Here is a 19,922-nt window from a genome sequence, read left to right as displayed (position 1 = left end):
AGTCTACCTTGTATACACTGAAGGTATAAATAATCTATTAGTTACTTGAATGTGGATATTAAAATCAACAGTGCCCTTTCTTATATATTTTACTGTAATGCTGAGTTTAACGCATTTGAGAAAGTTGTATTAGTGTTGTTCACATTAACAAACTTTAAATGCTCCCTAGTTCTGTGTTTTATTTAGAATGCTCCTATAAGAGTTTATCTTATTGCCCTTGTAGCCTGTTCTTGATGCGAGTAAACTTGGTGCTCAGCTAATAACCAACACTAGAGAATTTAGGTTCCTGTTCCCTTGAAAACCAGGTAGCTTAATGTAGCCATAGGTTATATTTATTTTTGTGAAGTCTGTAGAAAGTGAGAATGAATCAGCAAGATACTTTTATGAAAGCCCTGTGAAGTGCTTCCTGTTGACTGGATAAATGATATAAATGTAATTTTTTAGAAGCAGAGCACCTGGGATCATGGCCTGGCAAGAGAGTGAAACCAACAACAGCTCCATCAATGACAAGCAAGAACAGCACTGCAGTCGTGTTATTACAATTGTCTTCCTGGCACTTTTCATCGATTTGCTGGGATTTGCTCTCATCTTGCCACTGTTCCCTTCCATCCTTGATTATTACAGCCAGACTGAGGTAAGCAGCAGAGAAAGTCAGCCTGCTGAAAATATTAGGAATGGGATATTTAGGGAAGGATGGAAGAAAAATCCCTTGCTTAGGAGCAAACCCAATAGCCGTTAGGCACATTTAAATGGTTCTCAATTTGTTTGTGATCCTGCATGAGACTCTTCCATCTTGCTTTTTCATTAATATGAGGGATTTGTTTTGGGGAAAATTCAGGAGTTTCTTAGGAGCTAGTCTTTGTAATTACCAGTGCATGTCTGACCTACACTGATGTCACTGGTGAGACAGAGTAAATGACAATCCATAATGGATCTGCATACTGGAGTTTATATAAGACCCAAAGAGATGAGAGCTTTTACCCTGTTTGACTATTTCACCCACTCCCAGCATTATGATCTATTTCCCAGCAATATGTTTTGCAGGATGGATTCTATTTGTCATTACAACGTGGTGTGGACTGGTTTGCAGGGATGGTTGGGATGCCTCCAGAGCGGAAATACAACAGCGTCTTGTTTGGAGGTATGGAAATTAAAGAAACAAGCTAACAGACTGAAAAACAAAAAGAATGTGTGTTGTTTTCAAGTTATTTGCAGTGTTGATGTGAGGAATTATGAGCAAAAAGACAAGAAATACAAAAAGCATACTTGCCTTAGATTAGATTTAGATGTAAACAACACAGAAAATGTCTCTTACAGTAGGCTATGAATGATTTTGTTTTCATCACACTGATAGCAGTGAAGAGTTAGACAGCATTGTCTCTCTCACACTTAGACAGGCAGGAGGAATGGGCCAACGGGAACCTTATGAAATTCAGTAAGGACAACTGCAAAGTCCTGCTTCCGGGAATGAGTAGTCCCTTGCAAGAGATACAGACTGGACATTGAGTGGTGGGGAGCAGCTCTGCTGTAAAGGCCCTGGATGTCCTGGTGAGCAGCAAGCTGAGTGTGAGCCAACCCTGGCAGCAAAACCACCAGCAGCACCTGGGCTGTGTGAGCAGAAGCGGAGCCAGTAGATTGAGGGAAGCGATTGTCCCCGTCTGCTCAGCACTTATTAGACCACGTCTAGAGCACTGCATCCAGTTTTGCCCCTCCAGTACAAGACAGACATCCATAAACTGCAATGAGTTCAGCAGAGAGCCAGGAAGACAGAGGGTCTGGGCAACATGGGCTTGTTCAGCCTGGAGCTACTAATGCCTTTCCAGTACCTATGGGGAAGTTATCGAGCGGACAGTGAGGCATTTCACTGTGGTGCACGGTGGGAGAAGGAGAGGCAACAGGCATAAGTAGAAGCAAGGGAGGTTCTGTCTGGAAATAAGGAGGAAATTTTTCACAGTGAGGATGGCCAGTGGAACAGGTTGCCCAGAAAGGTTTTGTAGTCTCCATCCTCAGAGGTTGTCAAACCCTAACTGGATGAAACCCTGAACAGTCTGGTCTGACCTCGTAGCTGACCCTATGAGCAGCCGGTTGGAGTAGGTGACCTCCAGAGGTCCCTTTTAACCTGAATTATTCTGTGATCTTGCCCAATTTGTTCTATAGACTGCCACAGAAACACAGGCCTGCTGTTCCTTGTTGTCACACTGCCAGCTGAGGGTCAGGATCCTGCTGTGCTAGACCCTGCACAGTCACAGAAATTGCTCTCCTGTCGCAATTGATCTACACATGATTGGAGATCAATCAGTAGGAAACACTGGAATTAGAAGCTTGTGAGTTCAAGTCTCACCTCCCCGCTGGGCAGCTATAGTGCAGCGCTGCTTCTAAATCTCATTAGTCCTATTAAAAGCAGGAGAGCTGCTGACTTGCAGGGTCCAGAAGCATTTGCTGTCACTAGGACACTCTGGTACGGGTGAGCTCCAGCGGGAGTAGTGCAGGAAATCCGGCAGTCGTGTTACACATCGAAGGCTCTTTTGACTACTTGCCATCTAGAGAGTTATGAGGAAACTGGGATTTCAGAGCATGAAGATGTGAGGGTGTCTGGGTTAATTTTAATTGGAACTGTCTAGACACTCTCCTTTGAGTGAGCTGAGGTCTCCCCCAAGATAAGTAAAAGGCTTTTAAACTTAAAGAAAATAGACCACTGCAAAAAAAAACCCAAAAAACCAAACCAAACCAAAAAAACCAACAAAACTTTATTGGAGTATGTATGAATGTATCGTTACTATTTTAAGTTTTAAAGTAGGTTTTGGGGGTTTAACAGTCATTAGAAAGTTTATGAACAATTTTCTTCTTTCCTGCAATGTCCTTACAGGTGTGTTGTTTCTGTGCTCATTTTCAGTCAGATTACTGGCTTTGAATGGTAGGAAACAGTTTTCTTTAATCCTTCAGAAACTGCTTTCTGTCTCCTCCAAGGCCTGACTGCATGCCCCTTTCCTTGTTCCTTCTCTCTATCTCAAACTGTATTTAAACAAGGAACTGGGAGCTCACAGTCAAGTTGAACTTGTTGCCCTTCCTTTTACCTGCTGTGTCCTGTTCTCTTGGGAGTGCTGTATCCCTTGACTTGGCTCAGTTGCTTTCAAGGGGAAGGAGAAATCTCCCTGCTCCTTCCATAGGAGTCCAACTGACTCTTTTGTCCTGTGAAAAAAATGTAGCATCTAACTGGGAGCACGCAAGTAAAATAGACAGTGTTTGTCTCAGAAGGAAGCTGGTATCCCTTACTGTTTTCTCTCTGGGAGAAAAGTATTGAGATAAAAGTATTTAGAAGCAGTATTGAGTAGTGATGGGAATGTTCACTAACTACCTGGCAGCCGCAGGCAGTGAGGGTGCAGACAAGGTGGATGAATTACCCTGGTATTGGTCACATTTGACTCCATCTCTTCTGCTGGCTTTGATGACAGCGCTTCTTAATGAACCATCTGATTTGCTACACCAGCAGAAAACATTTGTTTTCTTTTCTTTTTTTCCCCGATTAGTTTTCTGTGAAATTGAGTTGGATCGGCTCACTGGAGAGTTGACCGAGGCTGCAGAAGCAGGGGAAGATGGACAAGCTTTCTTAGTTGTAGTCAGCTTCTGTCTCAGTCCATCTTGTCTGATGGCAGCTTAAATTGTTATAGTGGAAAGGTTCACGGTACTTGTGATGTTAAGCAGAGGCCAGGCAGCCTTCATTACTTTCATTTCCAACAAGGAGCATAGGATTGGAAAGCTACTTGCAAGATCATCTTGTTGCTTCTTTCAGTGCAGGATATATTCTGCTGTCTTCCATCTTTGCTTAAGACTGCAGTCTCTTCAGGGCAGAAACCTTCCCTGCCCTTGTTAAGGCCCTGAGGGCACCAGTACTTCCTTGCAGTGACCAGCCTTGACCCACACACTTTGTGCCCAGTGATTCAGGAGCTGTATTTCAGCTCAGAGCTGGCCTTGCCTGAAGTATATCATAAGTATAGCCTTATCTCCAGGGCTGTCTGGCCCCATCTCTTGGATGAACCTTGGGCCTACATTGCAGGTTTCTTATCTCCTGAATGAACCCACATCATGGTCTTGTTTCCACTCCTTTCTCTGACCCTGTCTCCTGCTGGTCTTGACCAGACTTCCTGGACAGACCTAATGTGTAACCCTTGCCTTGTCTGGACTGTCAATGGACCATGCTAGTGATACCCTGCTGCTCTGCCCGACCCGTCAGGATTGTGTGGGACTGCATCCTGGTTGGTGAGGGCACTGCCAGTGCTGTGGTCACACTCAGCTCCTGGCTCGTTCCACCAGCCCTGCTCTTGCTGCATCCTGGCTGTGAAGTTTGGCACTCTGGGTGTTTTTACAGTGCTAGAAATGGAAGGAAGAAAACTTGTCTCTAATTAACATAATCTGCCAGTGTACCAATCTATAAGATTTTTTTACACAGTTTTTTGAGCTTTTGAGCTATCACAAGCAGCTGTTCTCCCCAAGGTGTTCAGTATCAATATTCTGTCTTCCTCAAAGCTAATGGGAGCAGAACTTCTGGTCTCTCCTTAGCCTTTTCAGTCTTTGATAGCTGAACGATCTGAGATGTCTAACCCAGTTTTTCCTCTAGAGAAAAACTATGACAGCAAGCCATTTTTTTGCCTGCTTTTTGAGAGTGTAGTGCAAACTAATAAGTGTGTGAAGCTAGAAATGGCAAAAGAAAAGAGGAATTAAAGATCACAGAAGCTGGAGGCAGATTTCAAAAGACTCTCGGAGTCTGTTGGAATCGCTCCTACGTCTTAGGGTGCCTCACTAACAGCAATGCTTATTTCTTTCTTTCTATGATAAGAAGGAAAGAAAAGCTCATTATGTGTGACAGAATCAGGTTCAAACAGTCAAAAAAATCTTAAAAGAATTGTGACTATTACAGACTGCATTATCTCTGCTGTAAGAGCAGAAAATGTATGTAGTGAGCTGGGGAGGCATTGGAGAATCACCATTCCATTATAACCAGTGAGTTTCAAACCCCTTCTCAGCAGTGAAGTAACCAGTGAATCATCCAGTTTATGCCTGTTACTCTGGTCTGTCTGTGTATTTGGTCTTGTCTGTATTTGCCTCCTCAGTTAAATAACAATGCAAGATTGGTGTTTTGAGGGTGGCTTAGTTTCAAAGATAAAGCTGTTCTTCATAGCTGTTGTTTTGCATTTAGTTGCCTGCTCTTAAAGGACGTAATGGAGTGATAGGTCTGGAACAGGTTGGCTGTCTTTGTATTTACAATGAAGTCAGCAAGTCTAATGGTATGTGTTTGTTTTGTTTTTTTTTAGGTCTGATTGGCTCAGTCTTTTCCATCCTACAGTTTTTCTCCTCTCCCCTCACTGGTGCAGTGTCAGACTGCTTGGGCAGAAGGCCTGTCATCTTGATGACAGTGGTATGTGTCTCATACTGATTTTAGAAGTGCTGTCTCAATATGCAGTTGAAGGCACTGTGGTCTTGTGGTTAGCACAGAGGACTGGGAAATTGAACATTCTAGGTCTGTTGGTTGTTGACTGCTTCTTGCCAAGTCACTTGGCCACACTTCCAAATGCAAGTGCTTAAACTGAGCTTTGCAGATACAGAATTGTACATAGAAGGCACCAAAATACCTACATGTTTCTGGGATTTTCCCAAATCCCTTTCCCATATGTACAGAAGTATGACTTCAGTTGCTTTATTTGCAAATGTAGGCTTAATCCATGTATATTTTAATTCCCCAAGTGACTAAGGAGATCTGATCACTTCATGACCTATTTCACAGAGCCAGCAGATTGTTGGTTAGGAAGTGCTATATAGCACTATAAGATCTGTTTCTAATGATCAAGAATATTCTCCGAAACGTTTTCTCTGTTCCTGGTCTGGTGTTCTAATTACAGAAACAGTGCAGAGCAAGTGTGTACATACATGGAGGAACTTGGCAGCAAATTATATACAAATCCCTCTATCCTGTAGGCTTGTGGAGAGTCAATTAAACATGTGTACTTATGTTTGATTATGAAATTTAATGGCTAGAACTGTGAATTCTTATTTTGAAAACAGAATTTTCTTGAAGTTGGAAACAAGTGGAGCAGGATGTACAAAAATGGTTTTGTGCGCAGGACTGGTTTTGCTCCTTCTGAACTTTCTTTGCTCTTCTGATTTTATTAGTAATCTCACATCTATGTGAAGTTTACATGAATTTGTTTCTACTTCTTATATGTCACTGTCCAGAACATAGTGCAGGATCAGTGTGTTCAGACACTTCTGTTACATGGGTTTTGAGGCAGCTGTTGAAAACAAACAAAAAATGAAATGTTTAGCTGGGAAATATGCAGAAATTTTACCAACTCTGCTCTGCTTTATAAAGAACCCTTTCTTGCTTCTGCAGATAGGTTTGATAACATCATACGCACTATGGGCTGCCTCTAGGACTTTTGGCGTTTTTCTTCTCTCCAGGATCATAGGTGGAATAAGCAAAGGGAATGTCAGCCTCTCCACAGCTATAATTGCCGACTTGAACTCTGCAAAAGCACGGAGCAAGGGCATGGTGAGTTAGTTACACATGTGGGGATTTGCTGGGTAACATTTAATTGATTTCAGGTGCTCAGATTGCCTTCCTCAGGTGTGTATTCATTGATCAAGTGAAAACATGACTTTATATCCTACTATATTGCTTCTGAAAAGATGCCAGATCATTTTGCTGGTAAGCTCTCAGACTTTATTTGTTTGATGACTTTTACCTACAAGTGAAACATAATTATGCCCTGGAGGTGGAAAAAGTACCTGTTTAAGTGTTGCAACTCTTAATCCTACCAATAACTGTAGTCCTTGTTACAGTAGCTTAGAAATCAAAAGGTCTTATGGCCCAGTTTTGGTAGCTGGAACCCAGTTATAGGACAACCCATTTTTCTCACCTTCCCAAAGCGTGGGAGTGCAGCAGCACTGTGCAGCACAGTGTGCCTCCTCTTGGCCTTGGATGCTGCACTGGCTTCAAGACCTGAGCTCAGCAGGTAGAGGTTGTGACATTTGCCTGACTGAGCAGCAAGTAGTATGAACAGCTGCCCTGTCCTCTTCCAGAAGGCAGTGGACCAGATTTGGAGGATAGAACAAGGGGTAACAGCACCAAGCTGTGCCAAGGGAGGTTCAGGTTAGAGATAAGGAGGAAGTTCTTTACTGAGAGGGTTGTCAGAGGCTGGAACAGGCTGCCCAGGGAGGTGGTGGAGTCACCATCCCTGGATGTATTTAAAGAGCGGGTAGACAAGGTACTTAGGGATATGGTTTAGGGGGTAGACAGGAACGGTTGGACGTGATGATCTCGGAGGTCTTTTCCAACCGAGCGATTCTGTGATTCTGTGAAAATACCCTGCAGGCTGAACTTGGATCTGACTTCTTACCAGTTAGATCTTTTATCTTCTAAAAACCTTGGGGGCCCAGATTTCTATTAACAGATTGTTATAAGCCACTATGTGGGACAGCTGCTTCTTGGGAGGGAAAAGCTTTAGATTTCACAGTTATAGCTAATGAATTTTCCAAGCAATTTATTATAGTCCTGGTGAGCCAAAACATATTTTTATTTATGGAGAGGTATAACCATAAAGCACTGGTAAATAAAATGGGTCAGGGCCTTTTTTTAGGACTTGAGAGCAAGTCACGTAGTACAGCATGGCTCGCATTCATATGGCTATACTCTCCTTTTCCAAAGCAGAGTAGGCATGTTCGTTCTGCTTTATGGTAAGAGACTAGCATCTGACTGATGCTGTTCCCAGACTCTGACAGGGCATTGCCTGGGAGAATGCTGCCTGGGCAGGCTGAAATAACACTGGAGACTGTGGTGACACCTAAGTGTGCCCTGGTCTTATTTAGTATAGTACTACAGGTATAGTCAAATAGACCTTGGAAAGCAGGAGGATCGTGTCCTGCAAAGATAGGAGTATGCAGCTTTGAATATCTGTCAAAGGAAATAAGCCAGATTCTGCACTGTTGTTTTCTGAAACAATCTCACTGAGGCTGGTGACTCAAATCAGTGCTATCACATCCAGTGTGTACAGATTCTACCTTTTTCTTATGTGCTGGTTTCACGGTGAGTTAATAAATTTTCTTTAGTACCTGCACTAAATTTAGGTTGTTCTGGGAAGCCTCTTAGCCTGTGTGCTCTATGAGACATAAATTCCTAAATGTAGAAATTGCCAAAGCATTTTAGAAGCTATAGACATTATTACGAATTCCTACCATGGCGCTGTGCTCCCTTCTCCAGTTTTACACTACGAAAGTTTATTCTATGGCTGAAGGATCTGCTGGCTGAGCAGTCCCTGAGGTGAGAATCATGATTTCCCTCCCCAACTTCCTTTCACGCATAACCATGTTGCAGTTTGTTCCTGCCACTTTCCTGACTAGACAGAAAATCAAATCAGTTATTTGCAAATAACAGTTTTTTCACACTTAGTGCTTGTTGCTCTGCATTCCCTACATCCTCAGGGTGGTTACATTTCGTATCTGGTTGGATTTCTTTAAGGTAAATGCCAAGAAGTCCACATTGTTTTAGAACTGAGCTACCTGAACAAACTGGTATCTAAAACTACATGTCTGTGTTCATTGTATCACTCCAGGCAATGATTGGTGTTGCTTTCTCCCTTGGTTTTACCCTGGGTCCCATGATCGGAGCTTACCTAGCCGTGCAGACAGAGAAAGGAGAAGTCTTCTATCTTCGTTCAGCATTGCTGGCGCTCATGTTTGCTGTGGCTGATTTAATTTTCATCTTCTTCCTGCTTCCGGAGACACTTCCCAAAGAAAAACGGGTAAATAGACTATCAATATGAAGATCTGTGTTTCTTGCAAAAACAGGATTTGAGAACTGTTAAAAGATTGGAAACAATGAAGAAAGTGCTGAGCCAGTTTATCAGGAATTTAGCTCATTCCTGAGACTAGGATTTCATATTATTATTTAGGCTGGTGTCAAAGTGGTTGCGTGATGGGCCCATCTCCTAGCCCAGTGTAGTGTGATAAAGTCTTTATAGCTATCATGTCTACTTAATTGCTGATTTTGGTGTGTTGGGTTTACATTTCTGAAAAGCTAATGGGAGCCTATGAGGAAGAGGGTAAATTTTAAACTGTGATCGCAGTTACGCCCTGGGGATGAATTTCAGCTAATCATAAGAGTAAATGCATCAGAGACTGGATTTTCGTTCATTTAGCCAGTATATGTTAGCAGCTTTTTTAACTATTATCTTGTCTTTGCTTGACTATTTTGAACATTCAAATAGCAAATGGCTGTTATCTCTGAGCTGTGCTCTTTTCCACTTATACAAAATATCTACATGTGCTAAAATTCAGTGACTGTTTGGATTTGTGGGGCCAAACGTTTAAGAACATTAAGATTTAATATTATGTGATCAGATGCTGCCCAAGATATGTCTGTTGGAGCAGCCTCCTTTGGTAGTGTGGGAGGGACTGAGTTCAGCCCTAGGTGAAGTGCTTGGATTGAGGCCTTCAGCTGGACTGGATCTTTCCTGTCATCCCTTGTTTCTAAGCAGCACGAAGCCGTTGAAGCGTGCTTGGTCTCTGGATACCAAACCCACGTGACACTGAGAATTGTTCAGGAAACTTTTGTCTGCAATGCTCCTGCCGGGGCAAAACTTTAGACTTTTCTGGACCTGTAATCTATACACAATTCTACCTTTGCTGTAGAGGGATAAATGGCTTCAGCACCTTTTAGGACTGTACAATGACTGAATATCTCCCTCCCCCTTTTATAAACATCTTGAGACTACTTCTGATAAGCTGGTCTGTGTTGACCAACATGACTGAATTTTGATAAGAAAATGAGTGCTCTGTCCCTGCTTTTTGGGGGTCTGTCTCTGTGCAGCAGTGGGTATTGTGTGAGGTGGATTAATAGGTGCCTCTTGGGGTCAGGTGCCAGTCATGCAAAGTACACAGGGTATTTGATTGCTTATGAGAGAGTCTGGCACTGGAGCTTCTTGTGATCGGTATCAGTGTTAGCGCTTTTGTGCTGTCTCCTTTCAGCCTGCATCTGGGCAGTGGCCCCATGTGATTTATATGTTCCTAGGGTAGTTGTAATTTCACTTATTAGGCTGCTCTGCGCTTTTCTTGGGTAATTCCTCATGCTTTCTGAGTGGGAGTGGAGCAGTTTTCTTGGCCCCTGGATGAAGAGGAAGGACAGGTATGTTGGCTGCCTTTCAGGAACTTGGCTGGGCCGAGCTCCAGCAGGTGCTACTGGAGTATAGGAGTGGATGCATTGTAAGGACAAAGCTGTAAAAAGAGGGGAAATGGTAATGATAACCAGTAGGAGGATGTGCCAGTGGGATCAGACATCTGTTTCCTTTAAATATGCTGTGTTCTCATGATATCCTTGTTTCTCTATGTCCTCTTTGTCACAGGAGAGAAGTACTTCACATTCATTTATGTTGCAATTAACTTGTAGAAAGGGAAACCTGGAGGGGGATGGGGAACAAGAATGAGTTTTAATCAAAAGAAACAGAATTTTTGCTAGCCTTCTTTCCCCTTTTTCAACTGTTCCACAAGTTCATTCAGCTGAAGACTGACCAAAGAACTGTACCTTTCACCTGTCAGAGACACTGGTCTTACGCGAGATGGCCAAAACAGCTCCTGCGTTGACCTGCGTGGGAGAAGAGAGGAATAGGAAAGTCTCCAGTGGAATCTGTCCCCTTTAAGAGCTTTTGAGTTAATTTGTAGCTAAGCTGGTCCTGGGCAAGGCTGCACAGGTGGAAGGCGGGTCTTACAACTTTTTTTTCTGGCATCCTGCTAATCGTGTAAGGACTGTGTAGGGCTGTGCAGCGTCGCCAGCAGACTTACAGAAAAATGAGGTTTTTGCTGTGTGCATACTAAACAGTGTCTGATTTGAAGGGTGTGGCTGGAGCTTGGAAGGCCCAGGCTCCATTCCTGATTTGGACTGTCTCTGTGCCTTCAAGATGTGTTACTCATTCTGTCTGTGTTAGAGGAAAACAGAGTAAACAAAGACACTGTGAAAGATATCTACCATTCAAGGTGACTTTTGGGGTGATCATGAAGTAAAATAGAGCAATTTTGGAATAATACATCACAAGCACAGAAATGAAATACAAGTCAGATGTTGCAGATTTTGAACCTGAGAAGAATCCAAACTCCATGCAGCTGGTGACATTGACTGAAATTGGCAGTGTATGCGTTGTCTTCTGGGAGTGGTGAGACACTTTTGTCAGCTTTAGGACAGTGATTTCGTTATCAATCAGCGGATGAAGTAACTTCTAGATTCTAGGGCAAAGATAGTAGAAATTAAAAGAAATTTACATGCACTCACACATGTATGAAAAAAAATCTTATACATACATGTCCATTTCATCAAACCCTTAACATTTTAAACATATACATACATAATGTATATCCTCCAGAACAAACTAAAATCAGCCTTGTAGTACAAAGCAGCTTGGCACCGTGTCTGACATGGATAATAATTCAAATCAGGTACAGACTGCAGGTTTTTTTATTACTGGCAAACATGCTTGAAGAGAGCTGCTTGTTACCAGATTCTCTATGCTGCCGTACAAACACCATCATGCCAACAAATGCAGGAACTGAAGATTGCTGCAAGCCAGCTTCAGGAAATCCTCTTACAGACCTCTTAAAAGCATGAGGAAACTTCTTCTTGGGAGTGTCTGTTTACTCTCTGCAATATGTGCAGCAGAAAGGGAGATCAATATCCCAGTTTGTTCTGTGTGAATCAGCAGCTTTATGGCTGTATACAAAACCAGGCTGGTATATTGAACTGGTTGCTGTTGCGAGACTAATGGGCTCCAGAGCTCTGACTATCAAAACAAGGCAGGGGTCATGTTAATACCATATTCAAGGTTGATGGGTTTACAGCTTTATTAAATCCAGTCCATATGAGTCCTCAGGTCATGCACTGAGATTAAGTTCCACTGATAATTTGACCTTTAATCTCTGCCCTGAAGGGGATAATAGCTCCCTCCCTCTCTAACTGGGAGGAGGTGGAATCTGATCAGATAAAGTCTGTGCAATGCTTTGAAGATATGAAATATTAAGTGTGATTTTTTGAGTATGTCTTATCTCTTCCTGTGACTGTCATGTAAAGTGACAGTCTAAATTCTCCTACTTTAAAAGGAATTGTTTTCTTAAGAATTTAGACACTGCGTCTACTGTAGTATTTTCTTTAATTTTCTATACCTTTGAATAAAAAATAAATTAAAAAATTCAGTTCCCTATAGATTAAAGAATAAGCATCTCCTAAACTGCAGTTGATAAAGAACAGGGAGAACGCCACCAGATGCATAATAAGGTTGAGATGTACAGAGTACAGGCACCAGAAATGCTACAAAATAAATATTCCTCTGCAAAAAACCACACGATGTGGCTGGGCAGAATGTCTCTAGAAATGTCTCTCAAATCTCCCCAGAGAATCTCTCTGAAAATTATATTTTCCTTTTCTTCCCCAGGAGGTGTCACTGGCTGTCTGAAAGAACAGCCAGTACCAGAGCAGACCGTTATTTGGTGTGCTGTGCATACTGATCTCAGACCTGTAGTACACAAGCAAATCCCCAGCTCCCCATGAGCTTGCAGGCAGATGTGCCATTATTTTCTCAGTAAATGTTCATTGGACGTGAGGGATGATGCAAAAAGTGAACCAAATAAAGCCACCTTCAAGGCTGTGGAGAATGAGCCTCTTCTGCTTTTTAAGAACCCGGAGAGAATCTGTTTTCTGTCCTCAGTGAAAGCTCCTGTCAGTGCTCTACCTTCTGGTTACCTTCTGGAGCCAGATTTGTGATCAGAAAGTCAGTGGCATGTTTCTGGTACTCACCAAACCCCAATGCCAGTTACCTTGTTTCATCTCGGATAATTTGTGTAGGTGCAGAAGCACGTTTGTCTGTTACTGTCAATTCCTTGCAGTAGTTATTACATCAGGTTTTAAATAAACCTCTCTTTGATCAGGTCTCTTCTGTGACGTCTGGGTTTCAGGCAGCAGTTGACTTGCTCAGTCCTTTGGCTTTATTTCAGTTCTCTGCAGTCACTCGAGGAAAGGAATCCCCTTCAGAGAAGAGTAAGTGTTACATGGCTTTTTATATTAATATTGCTTGTCTTTTTGTATACAGAGGTGCTTTCTAAGTAAAAACTTTACTCAAACCATTCCAGAAGCAGCACTCTGTTCACTCATTTAAAACCCACTTTACTAACTTAGGGACAGGGAATTGCAAGTTCCCTTGGATGCTGGCCCTCCTATTCCCAAAAGAAGGTTTTAGAGATTAGTCTTTGAAGATTTCTGACTTGCTTTTTCTTCAGGCACTGGCTGCAGCATGGGGTATGCTGCAGTAGGTGAAGTGATTTTAAAAGATAGATCAAGGCATAAGTAAGGGAGATGTGAGTTTGCTTATCCAAACTGCAAGCCAGGAAACTTCAATCTGGAATTTTATTTCTCAGTTTAAACCTTGGAGATGTTGGATTTGAGCTGGCCGTTTCTCTGTGTGAACTTACTTTATGCTATAGAAAAGAAATCGGTGTTTGCTAGGTCTACCAACTTTTCATTCAGTCCTCCTTGCTGCAGCATCAGGAACAGAGTAATATTTCCCCCTTCAGAGAAAACCTGTTAAACCCTGCGTTGGCAGAAAACCAAGTAAGGTTTTCTGTCACAGACCATTTGTAGCTTGGAAAAAGGGATCCTATGCTTCAGCCAGTATCGTCCTGAGATGGCATCAAGGTATCAAGTGGAATGCAGGTATTGATTAAAAATAAAGAAAGAAATCCCAGTGTGGGTGGGAGTGTCAGAGTGAGGCAGAGGGCCTGGATTGGGTGAGCGAGGCCAGGGTGACCCAGAGAGAGGTGAGTCTTTTTGGCTCTCTTCCCCTCCTAAGAAGGAAGGTAGTGGGCAGAAGTCGTTCTGTGGCATGTCTTGCATGGACATTTAAAATGAGTGTCCGAGGTGAGAACTTTTCCCTGTTCAGTTGATAAATGTTGCTCTACTGTTGTTGTTACATTCTCAAACTATGCTTGAAAAACACCACTGTATTTCTCTTTTTTTTTCCCCTTGGTGTGTGTTTGTTTGGTTTTTGTTTGTTTAGATCGTCAGAATCTCAAAGTCTTGGGCCTGGCTTATTTCCTGTACCTCTTCCTGTTTTCCGGCTTGGAGTATACACTGAGTTTTCTCACTCACCAGAGATTCCAGTTTAGCAGGGATAGCACACTTAGAAGGTAAATGTTGTGTACTTTGGGATATTTTCCAAAATCTTGATTTAAGGTCTCTTCATTTATTTTCAAGAGAGGCTTTCTGAGCTTAGTAAAAACACTTAGAAAGCAACCACTGTGTGCAGTGATACTTGGGCTTTGTCGGAAGAATTTATGAACATACATGCACCCTGTCCATCATGAAAGGGAATATTCATTGAATCTACAACTTCTAAGAACTAGAGAAAAATCAGTACACAAGATTAAATTAAAGCTATGAAACATATAGCTTGGCTAGTTGTATTGATGATAATAAAAACTTTTCTCTTCTAGCCCAGATGCTCTTCTTCAGTATCAGGACAAATCTTGAAGCTCAGAGAAGGCAGAGGATGGAGGGAGAGCTGTTGATTATATTTGCTTGTCAGAGCTCTGCATCGCATACGGTGTACAGTCATTACATCAGAGCGTTTGATTTCCTCTAGTCCAACGCTAGAGAAGAAAGAGAACAGAATCCACTGACAGCAGCTCAGCTTGAAATACTTTTCCTGCTGGCTCATAGGAAGGTTTCCAGCCAGGAACGTGATCTTGCAGCTTGATTCTTTATGTGTGTCCTTCCCTTTAAGTAATTCTCAAGGGTTTGCCTCATCTTTCCCTGTCTGTCTTTCATTACAGTTTGTGGCTTTACTAACGTGTGTGCTGCAAGGAAAGGTTTTCTTGCTTTGAGATTGCTTCTGCACAGCCCTTTCAGGATAGCCATGTAGTGAGGTACACAGCTTTATGCCGACAGTACAGGCTGTGTGACAAACAGACTTGTTATGGAGGTGAGACCTTTTAGTTGAAGTATCCACATAGCTTAGTAGATCAGAGAGGTGAAAGGGAAATTCAAATAAATATTTAAGGTGGCGGGAGTGATGTTGCAAGCTTCCTGGTGCAGTATGTGATCACCACCATGCCAGTGCCCGTGTTGTGCCTTGGTGACCTTAATCAAACTCTGCATGACTGGTGGCAGTGGTTGTGAGAAAGCAAAACACTTGTTCCGTGGAAACCAACAACTCCTGTGCACATGGCACAGACTTCCATGGCACAAGGTAATGAATGTGTTGACTCTTCATGGTCACCCTAGAAACAACTGAACTAGACCACAGCGGTCTAGAGATGGTGGTGGCATTTGCCAGCAGCTGTCTCATCTCCCTGTAAGATCTCGGAGGTTTATCTTCTTGCTGTCTGCCTGCCACGGAAACTTATGCCGGAGTATTAAGAACTTTGCATCACTCTTGTGAGCACCAAAAAGCATTTTCTCTCTCTGGTTCAGGAAAGGGTCTGGACTGAACCTGTGAATCCCAGGATGGAATACTCTGTGCGTGACCATCATCTGTGTTTTTTGCCTCCCTTCTAGCATGCAGCAGGGCAAGATGTTTTTCTTTATTGGAATAACAATGGCCGTGATCCAGGGAGGCTATGCTCGCCGAATCAAGCCAGGAAATGAAATCAGAGCTGTAAAAAGGGTAAAAAAATACATTTTTTCTTTTTCTTTCCCGCCTCAAATCTGGTATCTTAATTTTCAATCTGAAGTGTAATGCGAGTCCTGTTTAACATCTTTATCAATGATCTGCATGAGGGGATTGAGTGGTCCCTCAGCAAGTTTGCAGATGACACTAAGTTGAGAGGGAGTGTTGATCTGCCTGAGGGTAGGAAGGCTCTGCGGAGGGACCTGGATAGGCTGGATCAATGGGCTGAGGCCAACTGTATGAGCTTCAACAAGGCCAAGTGCCGGGTCCTGCACTTCAGTCGCAGTAACCCCATGCAGCGCTACAGGCTTGGGGACGAGTGGCTGGAAAGCTGCCATGCAGAAAAGGACCTGGGGGTGTTGGTGGACAGCAGGATGACCATGAGCCAGCAATGTGTCCTTGTGGGCAAGAAGGCCAATGGCATCCTGGGGTGTATCAGAAGGGAGTGGTTGTAGGTCGAGAGAGGTTCTCCTTCCCCTCTACTCTGCCCTGGTGAGACCGCATCTGGAATATTGTGTTCAGTTCTGGGCTCCTCAGTTCAAGTAGGACAGGGAATGGCTTGAAAGAGTCCAGCGCAGAGCCACAAAGATGATGGACGGAGTGGAGCATCTCTCTGATGAGGACCGGCTGAGGGAGCTGGGTCTCTTTAGCTTGGAGAAGAGGAGACTGAGGGGTGACCTCATTCACGTTTACGAATTTGTAAAGGACGAGTGTCAGGAGGAAGGAGCCAGGCTCTTCTCAGTGATAGCCAATGACAGGACAAGGGGCAGTGGGAGCAAGCTGGAGCAAGAAACAACGAGAACAACAAGGAAAAGCTTTTTCACTGTGAGGGTGCCAGAGTGTGGCCCAGGCTGCCCAGAGAGGTTGTGGAGTCTCCTTCTCTGGAGACATTCAAAACCCGCCTGGACGCATTCCTGTGTGACCTGGTCTGGGTGATCCTGCTCTGGCAGGGGGGTTGGACTGGATGATCTTTCAAGGTCCCTTCCAGCTCCTGAGATTCTGTGATTCTGTGAAAGATGTTGGAGGCTATAACCGTACTTGTCAAATCAAAAGAAATTTCTATTTCGTTACTCCAGCTAAATGACTTCTCAAGACCCTGGTTGTTGGGCACTCATCAGTCTAACTAAACTTTGGAACATTAGAGCAATTTCTTACCATATCAGCTACAATGTTATTGAAAATTTGAGTTCTTCATATATAACTGCAGTAGGGAATGAGAACAGAGTGCAAGTTAGGTAAAGTGCTGTGAAGAGTATGCCTTGTTTCAGTGATTTCTCTTGCAGTGCAGACATTGGAACTACTAAAGCTGCTTCAGAGCTGATCTCTGACTCTTTCTGGCAAATTATTTTTAGGAACATCATCAATCCAGCCATCATTATGCTTGACAAGCCTTCCCTAGAGTATATTTCACTGGTGGGCAGGGGCAAATAGATTCTTCCTCCAATCTTTGGTTTGTGATCATTGGTATTACATGTAACAGTAGCATGTACCAGTGTTCAGACCAAAGCTTTGCTGGCAGAAGTGTGCATTTCTTTGTTTTGCTTGCCTCTTTGTCATAGATGCTGCTGCTGCTGCTGTACTGGGCTGGCAAGGAACAGTTCCCTGCAGCTCATACAGCTGTGGGACAAGTAGATTATGTCTTGTCATTTACATTTGCACGTGGAACTGAACAAAGCAGGTTTCGAAGGTTTCTGAACTTTTCTTGGCTGCTTGGCAATAGGTATGATCGGACTGTTAAAGCCTCCATCAGTCTATTATACATTATTTTGAGGCCGCTGTGATTTCAAGGGTGGCAGGGTAAAAAAGATTCCCAAACTGCACTGCATTCCAGTGAATTGACTCAGCTTTATTCTTACAGCTATTTCTGCTGGTGAAACCACCTCCACCCTGCTCCCTGGCAGGCAAAAGTTGGTTGTGTCATACAGAAAGCAGTGAAAACTCACACTGCTGTGTTAGTGTCGCTTTATCCCCTGCATCAGCCTCCTCCACGTGCTCTGCCAGCCTGCAGTGTTTGCTGTTGCTGCATTGCAGGATGTGCAGACTGTGCTTTGCCCCACTAATTCTTACACTCCTTCCTCTTTCTGGCACTGAGTGCAGTGACGCAAAGAACTCACTGGGTCGAGTTGGTGTGGGCTGGTCACTGCTCACAAACACCCGTGTGCGCTGTGCAGAAACTTGCTGGCCCCAGGGCGCTCATTCTGTGGCTTGAGTGGCTTTTGTGGGAGCTTCCCCTTTCACTGAAGTTACTCTGGCAGTTTGTTGGTGAATCTGTGGCCTCTCAGCACAGTGGTTACAGGAGCTCATTTATAACTGAACCTTCAAAATGAGCTGTTTGACGGGAGTGAATGCCCTCTTTTGTGAAACACGCAGCAGATCTTAACTGATCTGTCATTTCTGCAGAAGCTCTGTATGGTCAGGAGAGATCGCAGGGCAACTGATGTCCAGGCCCTTGGAGGAGATGAGGAAGGTTTCTTCCTTTGGAGTTTGAATTTCAGATGCCAGCCCCCCCATATTTTTCCTTCTTAGCTCCAGAAATAAGGGTTTGATGTAGTCCTTAAAATCAGGCACTACTGCTGAGAGCAAGCAGAGGAGCTGTAGTCCTGTTGCACACAAGCTTTATGGTCTCTTGTGCCAGCTGAGGACATGAGGAGTTTAAGCTAGATTTCTGTCCAGTTCAACACAGAACAAGAGCAAAAGGCCACCAAAACCCAGTAGATTGTGTGAGAGAGCGAGCTCTGCGGAAATCCATTTTTCCTCAGCTGTGGGAAATGGCTGATGGGATAAGGCCAGCAGCTTGTGTTACAGCTGACTCCAGCCTGCAGGTGGTCTGCAAGCCTGTGACAGAGAGAGAACAGGAAAATAACTTGTGCTGATGTGTGGCCATCCAGGTGGATTTGAACTGTGCTTGGGAAGAAAGGGCTTCCAGCGTCTCACTTCAGTGTAGTCCCATCGGTGGAAGGGAACTGGCAGGACACCTCGAATTAGGCTTTAACAAGTCAGGCTTGAATGTAACCGTGTGACTCATTCATTTTGCAGGCTATTATGTTGCTGATTCCAGCTTTCTTCCTAATTGGATGGGCTGCAAATGTGACCATGCTGAGCGTTGGACTGTTGCTGTACTCTTTTGGTGAGCTATTCAAAAATGCACTGAAAGCTAAGCACAAATAATTTTTCTTCATATATTTATTCACCCCACTTTAAAAGATGCATTTCTAATTTCAATCTGTAAGTAACAGAAAGTTGACATTTCTGTTTATGAAGTATGGAAGAAATAGTGTCTGGGTTTTTTCCGGTGCTGTTTGTATCACAGGAAGTTGCTGTGGTGATATTTGGAAGCATCCCTGGTGCTCCTCTTGTCTTCTCCCACTGGGGAGCTCTCGAGAGTGGGGGGGTTTTTCCCCCACCTCCCATCTGACCTAGCAGCAAAATATTCACTGAATAGCCCAGCTCGGGAAAAGAAGGGAGGCAGCAGGTCTTTGTATTGCTGTGGTGGCTGCATAATTTCTTAGGCAACAGGCTGAGGAGAGCTGCACGCTCCGAAGGCTGAGCCAGAGGTGAGGGGAAATCAGCGATTCCAGGGCTATGTGGGCTGGGCACCACTCTGCTCCCCTGCACTGCAAGCTGCTGGCTCAGGGAGGGAGCAGAGCTGCACCCATTGCTTTTGGTAAGTGCAGATGGCTTTCAAAGATGTTTAAGTAAGTGTCTACCTAAATAATACTCTGTCAGTTTAAGCTGTTATTCAGGGAAACAACTATGAATAAAGTTGGATTCATCTACTGAAGTGCCTGCCTGAGAAGAGAGTTCAGCTATTCCCAATGCTGCTAACTATTGTTAAGAAGCTTCAAATATGACTAATTATGAAAGTAGGAGACTTCTCTTTTGCATGATACAGGTTGATTTAAAAGTGAACTGTGAACCACAGAATGCATCTCTTTAGTAGCTTGCTTGTATAGGGACAGCTGTGCATTTGACAGTTTCAAAATCTACATCTGAGCTACAGATTAACCTGGTTTTGAAAGCCCACTCGGTGAGGAGGGGTGAGAGGAGGTGTTAATTTTGTCTAACTGACCTTCTAAGGTATGAGCCTCATCTTCCTGGGCTCCAGACGTGTGCAGAAGACCCCAGTTAAGCCAGCTAGAAATGCCTTTGGAGTGCCCTCTTTTCCCCCCCTTTTCCTCCCTTTGCCCCAGGATTTAGGGGGCCTGCAGTTAAGGGAAGGTGTCTGTCATT

General features: G+C 43.6%; 1 protein-coding gene across 1 annotated transcript in view; it reads left to right on the top strand.

Moving 5' to 3' along the window:
- The first annotated feature begins 449 nt into the window (after window positions 1–449).
- MFSD10 (major facilitator superfamily domain containing 10) overlaps window positions 450–19,922 on the top strand; it is a 22,705-nt gene continuing 3,232 nt past the window's right edge. The window contains exons 1-9 of the mRNA XM_010187289.1: window positions 450–634; window positions 1,045–1,141; window positions 5,310–5,413; window positions 6,386–6,544; window positions 8,604–8,792; window positions 12,958–13,066; window positions 14,082–14,211; window positions 15,581–15,689; window positions 18,729–18,819. Of these exons, the coding sequence (XP_010185591.1) occupies window positions 464–634; window positions 1,045–1,141; window positions 5,310–5,413; window positions 6,386–6,544; window positions 8,604–8,792; window positions 12,958–13,066; window positions 14,082–14,211; window positions 15,581–15,689; window positions 18,729–18,819 (1,159 nt within the window). The 5' untranslated portion in view covers window positions 450–463. The remainder of the gene's footprint in view (window positions 635–1,044; window positions 1,142–5,309; window positions 5,414–6,385; window positions 6,545–8,603; window positions 8,793–12,957; window positions 13,067–14,081; window positions 14,212–15,580; window positions 15,690–18,728; window positions 18,820–19,922) is intronic.

Source organism: Mesitornis unicolor, unplaced genomic scaffold (genome assembly GCF_000695765.1).
Source record: "Mesitornis unicolor isolate BGI_N332 unplaced genomic scaffold, ASM69576v1 scaffold8366, whole genome shotgun sequence".
Classification (NCBI taxonomy): Eukaryota; Metazoa; Chordata; class Aves; order Mesitornithiformes; family Mesitornithidae; genus Mesitornis; species Mesitornis unicolor.
The sequence above is the reverse complement of the archived record's forward strand: the minus strand, read 5'-3'. Positions and strand labels throughout refer to the sequence as shown.